Source organism: Myotis daubentonii, chromosome 11, assembly GCF_963259705.1.
Source record: "Myotis daubentonii chromosome 11, mMyoDau2.1, whole genome shotgun sequence".
Classification (NCBI taxonomy): Eukaryota; Metazoa; Chordata; class Mammalia; order Chiroptera; family Vespertilionidae; genus Myotis; species Myotis daubentonii.
Genome location: NC_081850.1, coordinates 43,059,289 through 43,076,721, shown reverse-complemented (window position 1 = coordinate 43,076,721; position 17,433 = coordinate 43,059,289). Strand labels below are relative to the sequence as shown.

The 17,433-nt window shown below is 40.9% G+C and overlaps 1 protein-coding gene across 8 annotated transcripts in view; it reads right to left on the bottom strand.

Annotated features, from left to right (window-relative positions):
• The window catches only part of PCSK5 (proprotein convertase subtilisin/kexin type 5), a 416,215-nt gene that overhangs the window by 146,880 nt on the left and 251,902 nt on the right, over positions 1-17,433 (bottom strand). For all 8 annotated transcript variants that reach the window (XM_059656934.1, XM_059656933.1, XM_059656935.1 and 5 more), the window contains exons 13-16: positions 13,516-13,652; positions 6,133-6,276; positions 2,490-2,592; positions 341-534 (exon numbers count right to left, since the gene is read on the bottom strand). In XM_059656934.1, the coding sequence (XP_059512917.1) occupies positions 341-534; positions 2,490-2,592; positions 6,133-6,276; positions 13,516-13,652 (578 nt within the window). The remainder of the gene's footprint in view (positions 1-340; positions 535-2,489; positions 2,593-6,132; positions 6,277-13,515; positions 13,653-17,433) is intronic.

The window sequence follows — 17,433 nt, the reverse complement described above, 5'->3', positions numbered from 1 at the left end:
TGGTTTCCAATGGACTTTGAACCTTTTCCCTCTGCTGATTTACTTTGTATTTTTTTGGCTGTAATTAATCATAACTGAGCACATAAGCACAACTATATGATGAGTCCTGTGGGGATGCCTAAGTCACTGAATCTGGGTGTGGGCTTGAGGACCCCCCAACACAGTTAGTTACAGGCCTTTTAATAAAACAATTCTAAATTGTTCTCTTTAAAAATTTGATTAGATCCTGCTTGATATTAAGCAAGGCTTAGATTTGACAGGGAGGAATATTCCTCCCAAGGTCACTCAAATGAAAACCTTTCATTTGTTCTCTAGAACCAGCTATTTGAAATGAACTCACTGGTGTCCTGGTATGATCCATCAGGGCAGTGAGGGACACAGCTGTTGGTCTCTTCGTTCAGGAAGTAGCCATGTTTGCAGGACAGGCACTGGTCGCCGTGGCTGCCAAAGCAGGACTCACAGTTGGGAGGACACTTCCTGCACCGCTTCTTGTCGGCGTGGTAGTGGCCCGCGGGGCAGCTGGAGACACAGACCCTGCGTGGGGAACGATGAGAAAGAGGGGTGGCATCACCAGTGACCAGGTTCTCGGTCTCAAAACCCTTTTAAAACCATGATGGCGAGTAACACCACAGCCAAAGGGCCCAGTTCTGTGGGTTACAGCGTCTTCCTGTGTAGGGTGCTGATGCAGCAATGCAGTCACACAATACCAAGTCCAGGTAAGGTGTTCTAGCTCTTTAACGGGGATGATGGTTACAAATTGAGTCTCAAAAGGAAGGTTATGGCATTGAGTTGAAGGGGAAAATATGTGGGAAGCATGATTTCGTGCATAAAGGTCACTCACAAGGGGTTACTTTTATTTTGGTTTGTTTGTCACATGGATTGTGTGTGGGTGGTGGTGGTTATATGCTACTGTCTTAATATAAATATATTTAAATTTATGTTGCTTATGATAAACAAGGAACTTATTTTTTTTTTAAAGTTTGATCGAAGGACAAGGCTTTATTCATTCAACAAATATTTACCAAGTACCAATTGAATGGCAGGCATTCTGCTAACAAGTCTAGGAGATAACAGAGGTGCTGAGTAGCTCAGGGCCTTTCCTTTGAGGAATTTAAATTCCAGCAAGAATGGAAACAGGAACTGGAACATGTCTGTGTCTGTTGGGGTGACGGGAGTGTGGAGTCGCCACAAGTCAGCTCCCTGGAGGGAGAGGTGGCAAGGATGTGAGTCATGGCCTCTGTTGGGACAACCACTGTTCCATGGCCCTGCCCTTAGACACAGATCTGCAGAGCTGGAGGCAGAATCCAGGGTCAAAGCAGAAGAGTGAGGAGCGGGGACCAGCACCTTTGCCATGCAGAGGATTTGTTCATGTGGGAAAGCACCCGTTTGGCCTATGCACTGGCATTTTCATGAAGGGAAAATTGCTAGAACACTGTCTCGTACTTACTTTATAGTGGCAGTCGAACTGACATATTCCATTTCAAATAATATCTGTATTCTGGAGAATAGCGAATATTATTTGATTGAACAAATACACTGCGAATACTGGCTTTCCTGTTTAATATCAAGCACAGGTCCCAATTAGGGGGAAAAATGGCCAATGCATGATTGCTCTATAGCAGTGGTTCTCAACCTTCTGGCCCACGGGTCCTCAAACTTTATAAACAGGGGGCCAGTTCACTGTCCCTCAGACCTCTGGAGGGCCCGACTATAGTTTTAACAAAAGCTATGAACAAATTCCTATGCACACTGCACATATCTTATTTTGAAGTAAAAAAACAAATGTTTTTGGCAAGCCGCATGTGCCCCGCGGGCCATAGTTTGAGGACCCCCCGCCTGTATCTGGCCCTTTAAATACAGTTCCTCATGTTGTGACCCAACCATAAAATTATTTTCATTGCTACTTCATAACTGTAATGTTGCTACTATTATGAATCATAATGTAAATATCTGATATGCAGGATGGTCTTAGGCGACCCCTGTGAAAGGGTCGTTCGACCACCAAAGGGGTCGTGACCCACAGGTTGAGAACCGCTGCTCTATAATGAAACAGTGAATTGTTATAATAAAGTAAGGCCTTTTATTTAGGTGAAACTTTTCTGGAGACTTGATACCTCCTCTGAGATGCAAGTAGCTTCTCACCACATGTATGTGTCGAATTGCATGAAGCCTCTCTTCCTCCGTCTAGAAATGTTGGTGTTCTTCAGGGTTCTGCAGAGAATCACTATTCATCTTTCTGGTGGTTTGGGGTATCTATAGAGTTCTCCCTCAACACTCCATTTCAAGTGAATCAATTCTTTTTTCTCTGCACTTTGTAACTCGATATCAGTTTCACCATTTTGAATTCCACAAGGAGGTGTCAGGCTTGTACAGCGGCACGTTTTCTGTGCTTTTATGTCTTGATGGGGAACCCATAATGCCTGGCCCGCAGGGACCCTGTGGGAACCCCCTGGGTATGCTGAGGGCTCGTGACTTGGCTTTTCTCTTACCTGGTGTTGTTTTTCAGCTTGTAGTAGTAGTGCAAACAGTCATTGCAGTGGTCCGGTCCTGGCCCATCGCAGCCGACTTCACTGCACTCGGGGTCGCAGGGACCTTTCCAGAAGAAATTAGAACAACATTTAGAAAAAAAATGATTTTAAGTAGGTTGGCTTTACCTTGAATTTGGTATAAAATATTTTTTTCTTACGCAGTGAAAGTTTAAGAAGGAGGAATAATGTTCAGAGTGACTGTAAGCTCAGAGACTTTTGGGGGGAAAACCTCAAGTATCAAGGATGTAAATCCTAATCATGACCTGGTCTTCAAAGCACGTATGGCTGCCTTGTGGGAGCTAACAAGTATTTCAGGATTCAAATGAACAATGCCACTGTAGTAAATAGAAAAAACCCGATCACAATTAAACATGCAAACGATAAAAAATGTTGGACTTACAGAAAAAGAAAAAAAGTGATTATTCAATGCTTGGGCCAGATTGCCTGTCTTTTCCAAGCATTAAAGCCACAGAATACCTCTGAGATACTGTAGCTAGCAAGGAACAGCATTATGGCACCTGGCACAAGCTTACCGGTTTCTAATCCTGGATTACAAAGCAAGTACTTCAGGCACGGATAATAGATTTAAAATTGCATCCTACTCACAGACCAATGGGCAACTCAACAAAAGTACACATTACTTTTAAAAATGCGATGAAGGTTCCCAATCTCTCTTCTTATGTATTCTTCAGTATAGAACTATCAAGAATGCAGTCAGAAAAAAAAAAATCCAGAAAGATGGAACTATTTGGTGATTGGTGAAAAAAGCATTCTAATGATGAGGGACAGTTAGACATTTTTCTCTACTGAACTAACTCCCTTTTTCCTTGTTCTCTATATTTTGGTACATTTGGTCTCATAATCTTCAAGCTCTTTCCCATTGAAAATTCATATGATTTTAACTAGCAGTAAACATAATGCTTGAAATGTACAAACTATATGTCAGTGGTGCCAGAAATGTTTTAAACCAAACTTTATTTTAATCAAAAGGACTTACTGGTTGAAATGTGGCCTCCTTTAATCATTGTGAGACTATGTTCTACAATTACTGCATCATGGGAACGTGAAATGGTAGAACTGGGGAAGAATGACTCAGAAAAATCTCCAAGAGTTACAATGGCTTGCCCGGCAGCAGACAGCTGGAAGAGTTGGGATCAACATACGTCCTGATTTTCTATCCATGTCTCCTACTTAGAGTAAGTCATCTACTAGAGATGAATGGAAATGAGTCATTTTGAAATACATTTCTGATAAAAAATGCTGTCAAGTGACTCTTGTGGTTAATCTCTATTTTCCTAAAAGCCTTAAAATTGGCCTCTTAATTAAATTCTATAGCCAGTCCAACTTGGGACAGGTTAGCTGTCTGCTATGGTACACAAGAAGAGGGTGTGTCCGCCATGTAAGGGTTGCTATTCAGCCAGCTGTGGGTTCCACGCTCCCTGGAATTCCATGTACAGTACAGGGATCTGGCTGTGCTAATGCCATCTGTGCCTCTAGCCAGCCTGACTTCTTTAGAAAGGTAAAAATCCAAGCTCCCAAGAAAAGGAGTCATGTGTGGCCCTAAATATTCACCAGATGATTTTTATAATTACCACCCCCCCCCCCCAAAAAAACACCCCCCACAACAACAACCCATTTATTCTTGATATGTGCCAAAGGGCCCTGCATGGTAAGTTCACATGCTGTGCTGATTCTTTTATAATTTAAAACTGTCCCAGATGCAAATGAGCATTTTAGGTTGCAGGGTGATAATGAAATAATTGTTTTTGTTCTCTCACAAGTGCCAGCGTGGACATTTTGAGGAGGTAATGAGAAAAACCACAACAGTGTATGTATAACTGTTCAGAATTTTAACATTTCCAAAATTTGAATTGGAAACATCCCATAAGGCACATAGCAATAGGTTACTATTATGCTTCATTTATGGTTTTGGATATACTTTCTCCTGTCAGAGAATACAAAATGGTATACTAGCCACAATATGCATAGCAATATTACAAGCTCTAAGCAAAATAAGATGAAATTTAGCTCTGGTTAGCTGAATAGGACTGAATTATCCAAGCTTAATATTCACTCTGGGATATTACCTGTTCAGAATAGAAGGAAATACATACATTTAAGATATCCTTTTAAGGTGATTAATATCTAAAAAAAGAACTTCAGAGAGTTGCAGGAAAAATATATTTCTCCTGTAAAGGTACACTAAACTGCTATTTACCAACAGTCTTTCATTAGAAGAAGCTCTGCACGTTGTGTTATATATTATATCCCAGAAAAATGGAACATGCCCGGAAAGGTCAGCCAGTGCAACAAGACAGGAATCAGAAATACATTGGGAAGGAGAAAAAAAATGCAGATGATATGGCCATAGTACCTAAATTGCCCCAGAAAAATCAACTCTAAAACATATAAATTTGTAAGAGAAATTAGTAAGAGAGTTAAGCAGAAATGGTCAGATATATGATAAATATGCAACAGCCAGTAGATTTCCTATAGTAGACAGAAAATACGGAATATTTTCCACTAAAATAGCAATAAGAAAAAACACTATATAAAATTAAAAGATTTCTTTTTAAAACACAACACAGACACTAAATTCCAGAAGTAAGTGATAATTGAGAAAATGTTTTCAGCAAATAAGAGACAGTATGAGAGGCAATAACATACAAAGAGTTCTTATAAATAGGTAAGAAAATTGCTGCCACTTTGAATATAATGGGTAAAAGACAGTTGTATTTAATTTAGAGAAGAACTACAGTTAAATCCTCACTTAATGTTGATAGATTCTTGGAACTACAGCAAAATGACATGTAAGGAACCCAATTTTACCACAGGCTAGGTAATATATATATATATATATATATATATATATATATATATATTATATATATATATGAGTTAAGTTCCTACAGCAGCTCATCAATGTTATGTAATGAACGAAACGATGTTATCTGAGGACCTGTACAGACAAAAAATGTTTAGATATACTAGCAGTCAAAGTTATAAAAATCGTATACTTTTTTTCTATCCACTCAATTTTCCCAGGATGAGTGCAATAAACACTCTCACATCTGGTCATAGTGTAGACTGGTACATCTTTATCTAGAAGGCAATGTGACAAAACATATCGAAGCCCTAAAACTGGTTAATTCCTTTGATTCAGTAAGATGCAGTCATTCTCAGAACAGAACTATATTATAAAAAACCAATTAAAGATACCAACCAAACTGATAAATGATGATATTCATCCAAACCTTTTTTAAACTTGAGTAAAACTCTAAGCAAATTACACATACCAGATTATGGATTAAATACATTACAGTACAGTCATAGGATGGACAATTATGCTGTCCTTTAAATATGTGTCCTAGGCATATTTGACTATTTTAAGGGGAAAAAAGGATATGAAAACTCTCTATATAGTGTGGTTTAGCTTTGAAGAAAAAACATGGATATTTGAATATGAGTATATATATACAAATATTTGGGGGGATAGAAATGATGAAGAAAATACATCAGAATGTGGTAGAAGTTTATCTCAGCATGGTGGGATGATGTATGAGAGATCCCTCCTTAGCCTTGTCCCTGGTGGAAGCCAGCTCACCTGCATAATCCTCTGTACCATAGTCATCGGTGGGGTCTTCGACTCGGCTGTAGCGGACACGTTCCACTTTAGGAAACTCGTTGGTTGGTGAGTATGGCTGCACGGAGGTGCCATAGAGCACCAAAGACCATTCTTTCAATTTACCTAGGGAAACAAAAATGAAACCACTGCATGACCAAATATTCACTCTTTAGCTTTGTACTTCATTTCCTTTTCACCTAAGAAAAAGCATCAGTAGAATTATGGGAGACAGATTCATAAGAATCGTCACTTCATATACAGGGCTAGAAATACACATTTACTACTGTTTGCAGAACTTATGCACTATAATTCACGCACTATGCATTTACAGAAAAAACAATGAACGATATTGACAAAGACTGATAAATGATGATATTCAGGATAGGCCTTGATTTAATCAGCATTTATAGTTAGACTAAGAGACACCTCAGATTGCTGGGCTGAATTTCAAATGATGGATATTTAAAAGAACCCTAGAATTTCACAGCTTTTCCTAGGTATAAAAGTCTTATTTGAAAAAAAATTTCAGGCCCTGGTTGGTGTGCTTCTGTTGGTTGGAATTCGTTCCACTCATGGAGAGGTCAGGTGTTCAATTCTCCGTTAGGGCACATGCCTGGGTTTCAGGCTCAATCCCAGTAGGGGACATGCAGGAGGCAGCTGATAGATCAATGTCTCTCTCTCTCAAATCAATAAAAACATATTAAAAACATTTTTTGTGTTATCTGACTTATAAATAAGAAGACAAAAACAATGACTTTGTTCCATATGATTCCTGAAGCAGTCATTCAATCTTTAGAATACATCACTACTTAGTTATCCTATAAACCCGATAGCCACTAGATACATGTGGCTATTTAAATGAATTAAAATAAATAAATTCAGTTCCTTAGTCACACTAACTACATTTCAAGTGCTCAATAGCCACATGTCACCAGTGGCCACTATAATGCAAGCACAGACGGAGAATACTTCCTACATTGCAGAACGTTCTACTGAGCGGTTGTAATACATTTTCTGGTCAAGGGTGCCTTAAGACACGAGATAAGTATTTAACCTCATCTGGATAGTATACTCACAAGGGACATTTCTTTTGGTTTAATCCCTATTCATTTATTTCTTAGATTTATAAAATTAAAGTCTTTACTGCAAAAAAAAAACACAAAACAAACAAACAAAAAAAAACCCCAAACTGCCCCCGGGCCATTAAACTTAATAAGATTCACATAAGAAAGAATCAACCATAAGCAGAAGTGATTAATAAAAAACATTAAGAACACAGAAATATGGTGATAGAAAGGACTACCCTTAGGAACCTCCCCACAGAGTGGCCTAATACACAGTCCAGGCATGATCCAGAGCTCTCCCACAGCAAGACAATGGTGAACTTCAGGTGTCATCTAGTTCATCTATTAGCATCTATATCATCATCTAATTGATGCTTTTCATTCCTAAGTGCTTACTACATGCTAAGTTTTATCCCATTGTTCATAACAGCTGGGATGTAGCTGCTTGAATTCCCAATATAGTTTATGTAAACAGTGATGAGGAAACTGAGGCACAGAGGTTGATAACTTTCCCAAGGCCAGTGAGAGGAGAGATTAATATTAAAACCCATCTAGGCATTCCCATTTAAGATGGCGATGTAGGAAAATCCTGACCCACTTCCTCCCACAAACACACTAAATCGACAGCTACATATGGAACAATTTCCTCTGAAGGTAACCCCAAAACTAGCATTCCTATGCATTAGGCAAACAAGAAAAAACCCATATCCACGTGGGTAGGGGAGGCTGAGACAATCTCACCACAAACCTCTCCCCTGGTGTGGTGAGAAAGTGGAGGGAACTCAAAACCCAAGCTGCTCCATGAGGAACAAAAGGCTTAAATCCCACATTGAGCACCCCAACTGTTAAAACCAGCACCTGAGGGCCGAGAGCCAGAAAGTTATAGCAGCTGAGAAGCAGTTCTTAGAGAATTCCAGCAGACTCACCCACTCAGGGTGTACCACAGGGGCAGCCAATAGAAAAGCACCTAGACTTTCTGTGAAACAGGCTTATTTGCTTACCTTGAAGCATCTGCCTGTGGAGAAGGCATCTGATTTAACAGCATCTAGAGGCCTACTGAGATACTCTGCAAAGATGGAGGCCCACAGGTACCACCTTTGCGTTCTCCCTCTACCTCACTCTAGCTCACTAGTATCTTCAAGAAAGGAGCTTAAAGTCTTGTCAGGCACTGCAATTTTTGTGGCTGCCACCCACAAACAGTGGCCAGCAGGGCTTATATTTTCAGGTCTCCTAGGACTATAAACAAAATTGACAAGCCCTTACTTAGACTCACTGAGGAGAAATGAGAAATCAAGTAAAATCAGAAACAAAAAAGATGTTATAACTGATACCACAAAAATACAAAGGATCGTAAAAGCCTATGAATAAATACCAACAAGTTAGAAACAAAAGAAATGGATAAATTCCTAGAAACATACACCATACCATGACTGAATCATTAAGAAATAGAAAGTCTACTAGTAACTGACCAATTACTGGGAAAGAGATTGGTAAACATAGATGCAAAAATCCTCAACAAAATTATGAGCAAACTGAATTCCATAACATATTACAAAGATCATACACTATGATCAAGTAGGATTTATTCCAGGGATGGAAGGTTGGTTCAATCCATCAATGTGACACACCACCTTAACAAAACTAAGGATAAAAATCATATGATTACCTCAATAAATGCAGAAAAAGCACTTGACAAAATTTAACATTCACTTCTGATAAAAAAAAAACAAAAAACCTCTCAATAAAGTAGATATAGAGGGAACAGAAAATAAGGCCATATGGCAGCTAACATCATCTAAGGTCAGGAATAAAACAAAGATGTCCACTCTTGCCACTTTTAGTCAACACAGAATTGGAAGTCTTAGCCAGAGCAATTAGTCAGAAAAAGCAATAAAAGACATCCAACTCAAAAAGGAAGAAAACTGTCACTATTTGCAGGTAAATATATAATATATACACACACACACTCTCTTTAGAGTCCCGGTGCACGAAATTCATGCAGGGGATGGGTCCCCTGGCCCCTTGGGGATGTCTGACTGACGGTTTAGGCCCGATCCTGCTGTTCAGTCATTTGGTCATCCCTCACTAACCCCCTTGCTAGCTAGGTTGCCCCACGCAGCCTGCTGTTCAGTCGTTTGGTCGTTCCTCACTAACCCCTGTGCCAGCCTGGTTGCCTCACACTGCCTGTTTGGTTGTCCGTTCGGTTGTGATGGTAGCTTAGGCATGCATATGTATCTATATATTCCTAAAGATTTAACCAAAGAACTTGTAGAACTAATTCAGTAAAGTTGCAGGATACAAAAAAATCTGTTGCCGGGTTAGCTAACTTGCTCAAACTTCCTGGAGACTCTGACCAACTCTGTGTGCCCATCTCCCAGCCTCTGTTTCCGTCACTCACCATGGCTCTCACAGAGTGGCACCAGGAGGTACTGCTTGGTGTTCATGACGGCCCTCACGGTTAATAAGCTGCTGAGCCTTGCTACAGAGGAAACTGGATTGGTAGATAGGTAGACGGAAGAGGGACAGATGTAGGTGTACATATGCAGATGATATACAAATGACTGGGCATCCTACCATGCTGAGTGGCAGTTTTTTCTCTCTCGTTTGGAGAGAAAAAATTAGCCTTAGTTTTTCAGTAGACTGACTGACTGATGTAATCTCCCTGGGGGAATCTGTTAAGAGCTGAATTAGCCCTGGGCAGAGCAATACTGGTCATGTGGTCCACATGACTCTTAACATGATTGAGTCTCTCCCTGAAGGCCTTTTTAAGCTGACACTATCACTTAACCCCAAAAAGAGGGCAGCAGAGAGATGAGCAACAGTTCTGTTGCTAACATCAGTTCTCACTAATCAACAGAGAAACTGCAATGTGATATTACCTCATACTTGTTAGAATGACTATTATAAAAAAGACAAGAAATAACAAGTGTTGGCAAAGATGTGGAGAAACGGGTACCTTCATGCACAATTGGCTGGAATGTAAATTGGTGCAGCCACTGTGGAAAACAGTATGGAGGTTTCTTAAAAAAAGTAAACATAGAACTACCATATGGTCCGGCAATTTCTCTTCTGGGTATTTATCCAAAGAAAATTAAGACAACAACTTGGAAAGAGACACACACCACATGTGAAGGTGTATGTATCACATGATTGTTTACATGTATTTATTATAAATAATCACTGCCGCATTATTTACAATAGCCAATACATGGAAGCAACTTAAGTTTCCATTAATGAATGAATGGATAAAGAAACTGTCACTCACACTCACACTCACACACACACACACACACACACACACACACACACAGTGAAATATTATTCAGCTCTGAAAAGAAAATCTTGCCATTTGTAAACCATTATATGTAACACAGCCTTCTTGTTCATTTCTGGGAGTTTAGGAACCTGACGTGTAAAATTGCATGTATGTTATTCTGTGCCACACTGTTTTCTGACATTTGCACTGGGTCAGCACACTGGTGTCCATGAGGTTTACCCTCTGCCAGCTTTTCTTTGGACTCATTGGTGACTATCCTTTTCATAATCAGGCTGCTGTTTAATCTCAGAATTCCAAGTGGTGTGTGTTAAGTAGAAATGAATGACAGCCTGTAGACAGCCATGCAAAAGAGAACCCCTTTTCCCTATAGCATCTCTCGAGTGTACAAATGGAGCATGTGACCCAAGGACATCACAGGAAATCCAACCCATGGTCACCCTAATACCTGGTTCATTTAATTTATAATTATTTTAGATTCGAAAATTTACCCTCCTAAGTGCTCTGAAGAGTGCTGTCTCATAACTGATTACTTACCTTTGTGCCATTTCTGAAGCGCTTCCTAAGTCCACTGACAGGGTCAGCCATCTTTTTATTTTTCAATTACTATGTCATTTTATTTCCTTAGAACCCCTGCCACAAGTCACATCAAATACTGCCATGTTTGGGCCATCATTTTTTTTCTTTCCTACCACTTTATCTACTTGCTAAATTTTATAGGAGATTTTGCAATTGACATTGCAACTGTGTTAAGAAATAGCTGTTTAAATATAGAATGAGAAAAATCCATTCTACTTGCTAACATAAATGCAATCTGCCCAAGACAGAAAACCCGAGATAGGTTTAATGTGTAACAAAACAAAAAACTCCCCAAATCTTTAATATGCATTTACATAATATGCAAATGCTAAGAAACAATAAATAAGTATAAATTTGGTTTGGAGCTAGAAACCACTATTTGGGAATGATTCTACCATTTAACTGGGCTAGAAAATTCTACACCTCCAACTGAATACCTAGTAGCTTAATAAGAAATCCCTCATGAATTATAGAGAGACCTTCCATAAGAGTGTTCACCACAGAAATGACAGAAATGTGTGCGTGTGCACGTGCACCCACATACCAGTAACAGCATTAGAGTATCTCTCTTCTGGCATAAAAGAACATCTTTAAAATGATTGGAAGTGACTGGGGTTAAACGTGAACATTAAAGTATAAGGAGCAGCCAATGCTATGAAACACACAGTCTGGATTTTCTGGGCCACTGCAGAGGGCTTTCAACACAGGGAATCAGAGGGAATTGTATAGACTCTGAACTCCTTGAGGGTGGAGAGATTTATATTCCGAGCCTCTGACCCTTGCACACAAATGTCAGGTCAAACAGCAGTGTGCCCCCAGGGCAGCGTGCTCTTGCGGGCAGAGGAGGAGCATTTCATCACTGACATCCTCTAGAATTGCTGGTTCATGGTGATAGTAAAGAGCAGTCACTTTAAATTAGTTTTATAATTGTCTTAAATTCTCAGCAGAGAATGCAACCCTTGTGTCCTCACCCTAAGCCAGCGGTCACCAACTGGTGGTCTGCGGACCACTGGTGGTCCGTGAGGTCTGAAAGGTTGGCAACCGCAAGCTGCAACCCCAACCCCTTGTACGCAAGTGCCAAGATTGTCAGTGTCTATTTCTCTGGGATCTCCCACCACATAAAAGCCCTGTAGTGACACCAGCTGACACATCAACTGGGAGCAGTGTTTGGCGAGGGCAGCACAGCCAGTCACTCCCGCAACAGGGCCAAAGAGCATGTTGTTCATTGTGACCTTGTACCATGCTGGTTTTAAACTCTCTGATTATGGGATCACTGTGGCTACACAGATGAACCCCAGCTCAGAATTAGGGAAAAGATGGCCAAATGGTGTGATCAAACATGGACCTCTCAGAATGAGAAACTGACGGTGGGCCAAAGTCTGGTAAACGCACACACGTGTTCACCCCTGTGTTCTGCTGGGGGCCTCCTCCTCCTCCCTCTACAGCCCCCTGTACCTGAATGGTACACACTCTTACAATTAACTACAGAATGTCTGGGCTAATTTATTCTGCCATCAGGAAAGGGCTGGACTTGGACATCAGACCTAAAATCACTCTGAGGCCTGATTCTTCTGCCGCTGGATTAGACAGAACACTGAGAAGTATGAGTTTTTCAGACAATCAAACATGTGTCCACCACTGGGTGGGAAGCTGGGTTGCTTATCACACAGATCATTTGTCACTGAGCCAAGTACTCCGAAGGGCTCCATCGCGGGCAGTACAGGCTGCTGCAAGGAACTGCTCCCTCTCCAGCCCATGTTGCATTGGTACCTCCCCCCCGCCACCCCCCCCCCCCCCTTTTAAGGTTAGAAATAGCTTCCATGGAGAGGGAAATAGGACACATGCAGCAACAGGAGTCTGAGGTCAACTGAAAAGACCTTTGTTCACATAGTAATTTCCATGTTTGTTTGTTTTTTTAACATATTAACTAAGTTTTCTTTTTCCTTAGTTTTGGGTTCATGTGGGGCAGAATACCATCATTCACTTTCTTTAGTGGCAACCCTTTAGCTGGCACAGGCCAGCCCAATGTCTTGCCTGCACGGAAACTTAGTGTAGAGTAAACTCAGAAAAAAGGTAAGTAAGGAAATGTGTCTCTTCCTTTGACCCAGCAATTTAGCCCAGTGCTGGTGGACAAGGCTGGCTTGTTTTTTTGGACAAAGAAAGTAAGGGGAGCTGGTTAGAGATGTGGGCCTTATATTCTGAAATATCAATCAATAGCTGTCATGTTTTATTCTGTACTTACGTCTAAATATTTATTCTTTATTTCTTATCCTTGAATTATTACCTCTGAAATCATAATCTTGAGAACCAGGATACATACTAAACTCAAAACACAGGATCACATGAAAAAGAATGATGTTGATATGTGAGTGTGAAGCACTCCTTGGCCGACATATACTCATTTTTTCTACACAGCAAACCAAATTATAGACAGGAAGTTCTCACCTGGAGTCTTGAAGTTCCTCAGCTGGGAGGGAGTGTCGTAGACTTCAAGGATCCAGTCACCAGCGGCTCGTTCTCCCCAGCAGTGAATAGTCATGAACTCCCAGTTTTTAAATCCTTCCATGGAGTGGTCAAAAAGCCTGAGGGAGGAGAACCATAAAACATTGTTTTATCTGTTATTAATCCAGTCACTACCGTGATCGATGAACTTTTCAAATCCATCTGCCTGTTGGTCTCAAAACTGCAGGCTATATTCATCCTGGACATCACTGATTAGATCCAAACATGTATCATTCATTGTTCTCCCACAGGGAACCAGGCATGGGCTGGCCATGCAATCGCAAATCTAGAAGGCGCCACCACTGGAGAATCAGGGAAATTAGGTTAAGACTTTACCACAAGACAGATTGTTCCACGTGTTGAAGATGTGGTGCAACTGGCACTCCTTACACTGCTGATGGGAATGCTGCTCTAGAACAGGGTCTCGGTTCTTACCATACAACTCAGCAATCCCCTCCTATATATTCACCCGAGAGACGTGAAGACATATGTCCATGCAAAGGACAACATGTGAATGTTCAAGCAGCTCTATTTAAGGCGGTCAAAAGCTGTTAACAACTCAAATGTCCTTCAACAGTGATAAAAACGAATGAACTAGTAATACCATGAATGAATTTCAAAAGCACTAAGGTGAGTCAGAGAAATGAGACACAAAAGACATTCTAGAAAAGGTAACAAATAGCTCAGTGGTTGCTGGACCTGCGAGGGAGGTGAGTGGGCTATGGTGGAGGTGTTAGGGGTCATGGAACTGTTTCACATTTTGGAAGTAATGGTGCATGGTTATACAACCATATAGATATGTTAAAACTCACTGAATTGGTTACATTAAAAAGTGAATTGTATGATACGTAAATTACACTCGGTCAAAAGGCTGCCTACTAACCTTCTCCAGTTCAGGAGTCATTCCTCAGACTCCAGCCTAGACTTTGATCTTCCAGCCCTTCCAATGAATTTTAAAAAAACATGTTTTTATTGATTTCAAACACAGGAAGGGAGAGGGGGAGAGAGAGATAGAAACATCAATGATGACAGAGAATCACTGATTGGCTGCCTTCTGCACGCGCCTTCCTGGGGATTGAGCCCACAACCTGGGCATGTGCCCTGACCAGGAATTGAACCGTGACCTTTTTGTTCCTGGGTTGACACTCAACCACTGAGCCCCACCCACTGGGCCTAGTGATTTCCTAAGGTTTTAATTTCCCACATGAAATCCTCTCCTACTTGAAATAGCTCGCATTGTTTCCTCTGATGTAATGCTGAGGGATGCAAGTAATATGAGAAAGTAAGGAAATAAAATCCTCATCAAGATGAAAGAGAAATCAATAGATCATGTGTAAAACTAGCACATTGAGAAATCGGCCTATCATTTATATAGGCATATAATGTACATCTGACTTCCTGAAAACACAGCCCAAAGATTCCTGTGGAGATGGGGCCTGGAAGGTGGAAACTAAAAGATGAGACAAGTGACAGATATTTTCAAAGAACTTTTCTTTTTTAAATCATGTGCATCTATTATTTTTATTTTTTTAAAAAAGAATGAAATAAAAATAATCTGAGAGCCAGAGAGGGAAATATGTCTAGCACTGTTTTAGGAGCAACAATGTCCAGTTCCTGGGACATATCTGTCCTTCAGTGGAGACAAATGCAAAGGTTATGGCGAGTGGATGTTGATGGTGATTTCATGTTCACCAAGCAAACTGGTGGTTATAATTGGACATTCTATGTAGTTCTTTCTTCTGGGGTAAAATGTGCCCTTTTAAAACAAAAAACTAGTTTACTCTCCTAACAATATATTAAGATTCTATTTTTTTTTTAAAAGCATACTAAAGAGGCTCCTTCTAAAATGCCAGCTGGATTCAAAAGCTGCAAGGTTGGGTGACACAGCTGTAGGTTGTGTTAGGTAAATGGCTGACACTTTGCAGTATTTCCAGGAGAAAAACAATAAACAGGAATATGACTTGCTTGAAACAAGAAAAATAAAAATGATTTAGCAGCATTCTCTCAGTGTCCCATGTCAGGAACTCTGGGAAAGGCTGAGTTAAGGTTGAACAGGTTTCCTTTCTGGAGAACATCTCAGATCTTTGGGATATTCAGGTATGTCATGGGCATCTCCACAATGGGGTTACCGATAGGCCGGGATTTTTAAACCTTACATGGGCACAAAGCCCCTTTCTCATTTTAAGAATATCTGTATGCTATCTGTACAGTTTAGCTCTGAGCAGAGAGGGGTCTGGTATTTCAATGAGGACCTCACTGGGTCTGGCAGCTTTCCCTCACGATGACAGGGATGGAATTAGTGGCTCCTTATATGAATGTGTCCGCACCTGCGCTAGATCTTCTATGCAGAAAGGATGGTACATTTGATGGGGATCCTGTAAGTCATGTGCTACCAAAATAGGGCTCATTTTACAAGGTTATGGCTTAAAACTGGACTTGGCCAAGAAGATATTGCTGAGTCATTACAGAATTGACTTATATACACAAGAGTTCTTCACGTTAAACCCAGAAAGTATGCAAGCTGGGAGACACATAGGTGGGGGAGAGAAGCTTTTTATGTTGCCTTTCCTGCCAGAGACACATTACTAAAGGGAATATGTTGACACAGAAATGGATGGAGGCGGAAAACCAGTCTAGAACCACTTCCTAGCCCACAGTCTAATTTAGGCTCTCATTCTGGTGGCCATTGAGCCATTTGAGGGCACTGAAGCAACAACTTGTCACATCATACCTTTCTAAGAGTGCCAGACTTCAAAGCAATTCCCAAACAGTTTAGAAAGAGCATCTGGCTGCTTGCCTCACGTCCAAAAACGACAAAGGAGACTGAGGCTGCTGTCGCACGAGGGGCCGTCTTGTTTCCACAACCTTGGCCAGCTTTTCATCCTCCCAGGTCAGCTATTTGACTGCCGGATTAGCAGGCCCTCTGTTTCTTCCCTTCCACCCTTTCCTGTCCACCTCTGAAAACCGTTCCATTGCTTTTAATCACTTTTAAATTATGTTGGAAACAAAAATTAAATATACACCAGGTGCCAAGAAGAAATGTTCACAAATCAGCGTTCAAACAAGTGTTTCAAAGCTCGAATATAAACAGGCTTTGTCTATCTGGCTCACCAGCTACCCCCTGGTCTCCTCACTTTACACAGAGCTGGCACGATCATTAATTTCACGGGAACATAAAAGCTGAGGAGAGGAATTAAAATGAGGCTCAACTCAATCATTCCATTTTGCTAAACGAGTTGATGGGGAAAGAGACAGACACTGATGGCTGTTGTTTCAACTGGCTGGGCATTCGGTGTTCTAACTTCACCCCGTCTTTTATTCTAATGCTATTCCTTGTTTATTGCATTGTACCTTTTAAAAACACCACATCACCTACACATGACAGGAAGTCATGTCACTAGTAGACTAGACTTGTGTTGCAAAGAATGTACTTGCTCATGATAATCCAGTGTCAGATGGTGGACACCTGGGAAGGAGATTCTAACTGTGTGGTCTCTGTATAGCAACTAAAACATCCAATGCCCGGTGTGAACGCCTCTGCTGTGCCATCAGTGGAGAAACCAGACACATGCCAGCAACGTTGGTGTGGGGAAGACACCGATGAAGCAGGGCCAGTGTGCAGCAAGCTGGAGTAGGGGAACTCCAGGTCCGTATCCACATCTCCTGTTGTGGTGAAACCCTGTCCTGTCAGAGCTGACTTCCTAATAACATGCTCAACGAATGGAGATGTGCACACGGTGGCAGAAATGATGCATCCGGTTATTAAATGGTGCCCCACAGCCCTATCCCTGTGAGCAGTTTTCAAGTAAGTTATTTTGGATGAAGCCTGGTAGTACATTCTTGTGAGGAAGTAACCCAGGA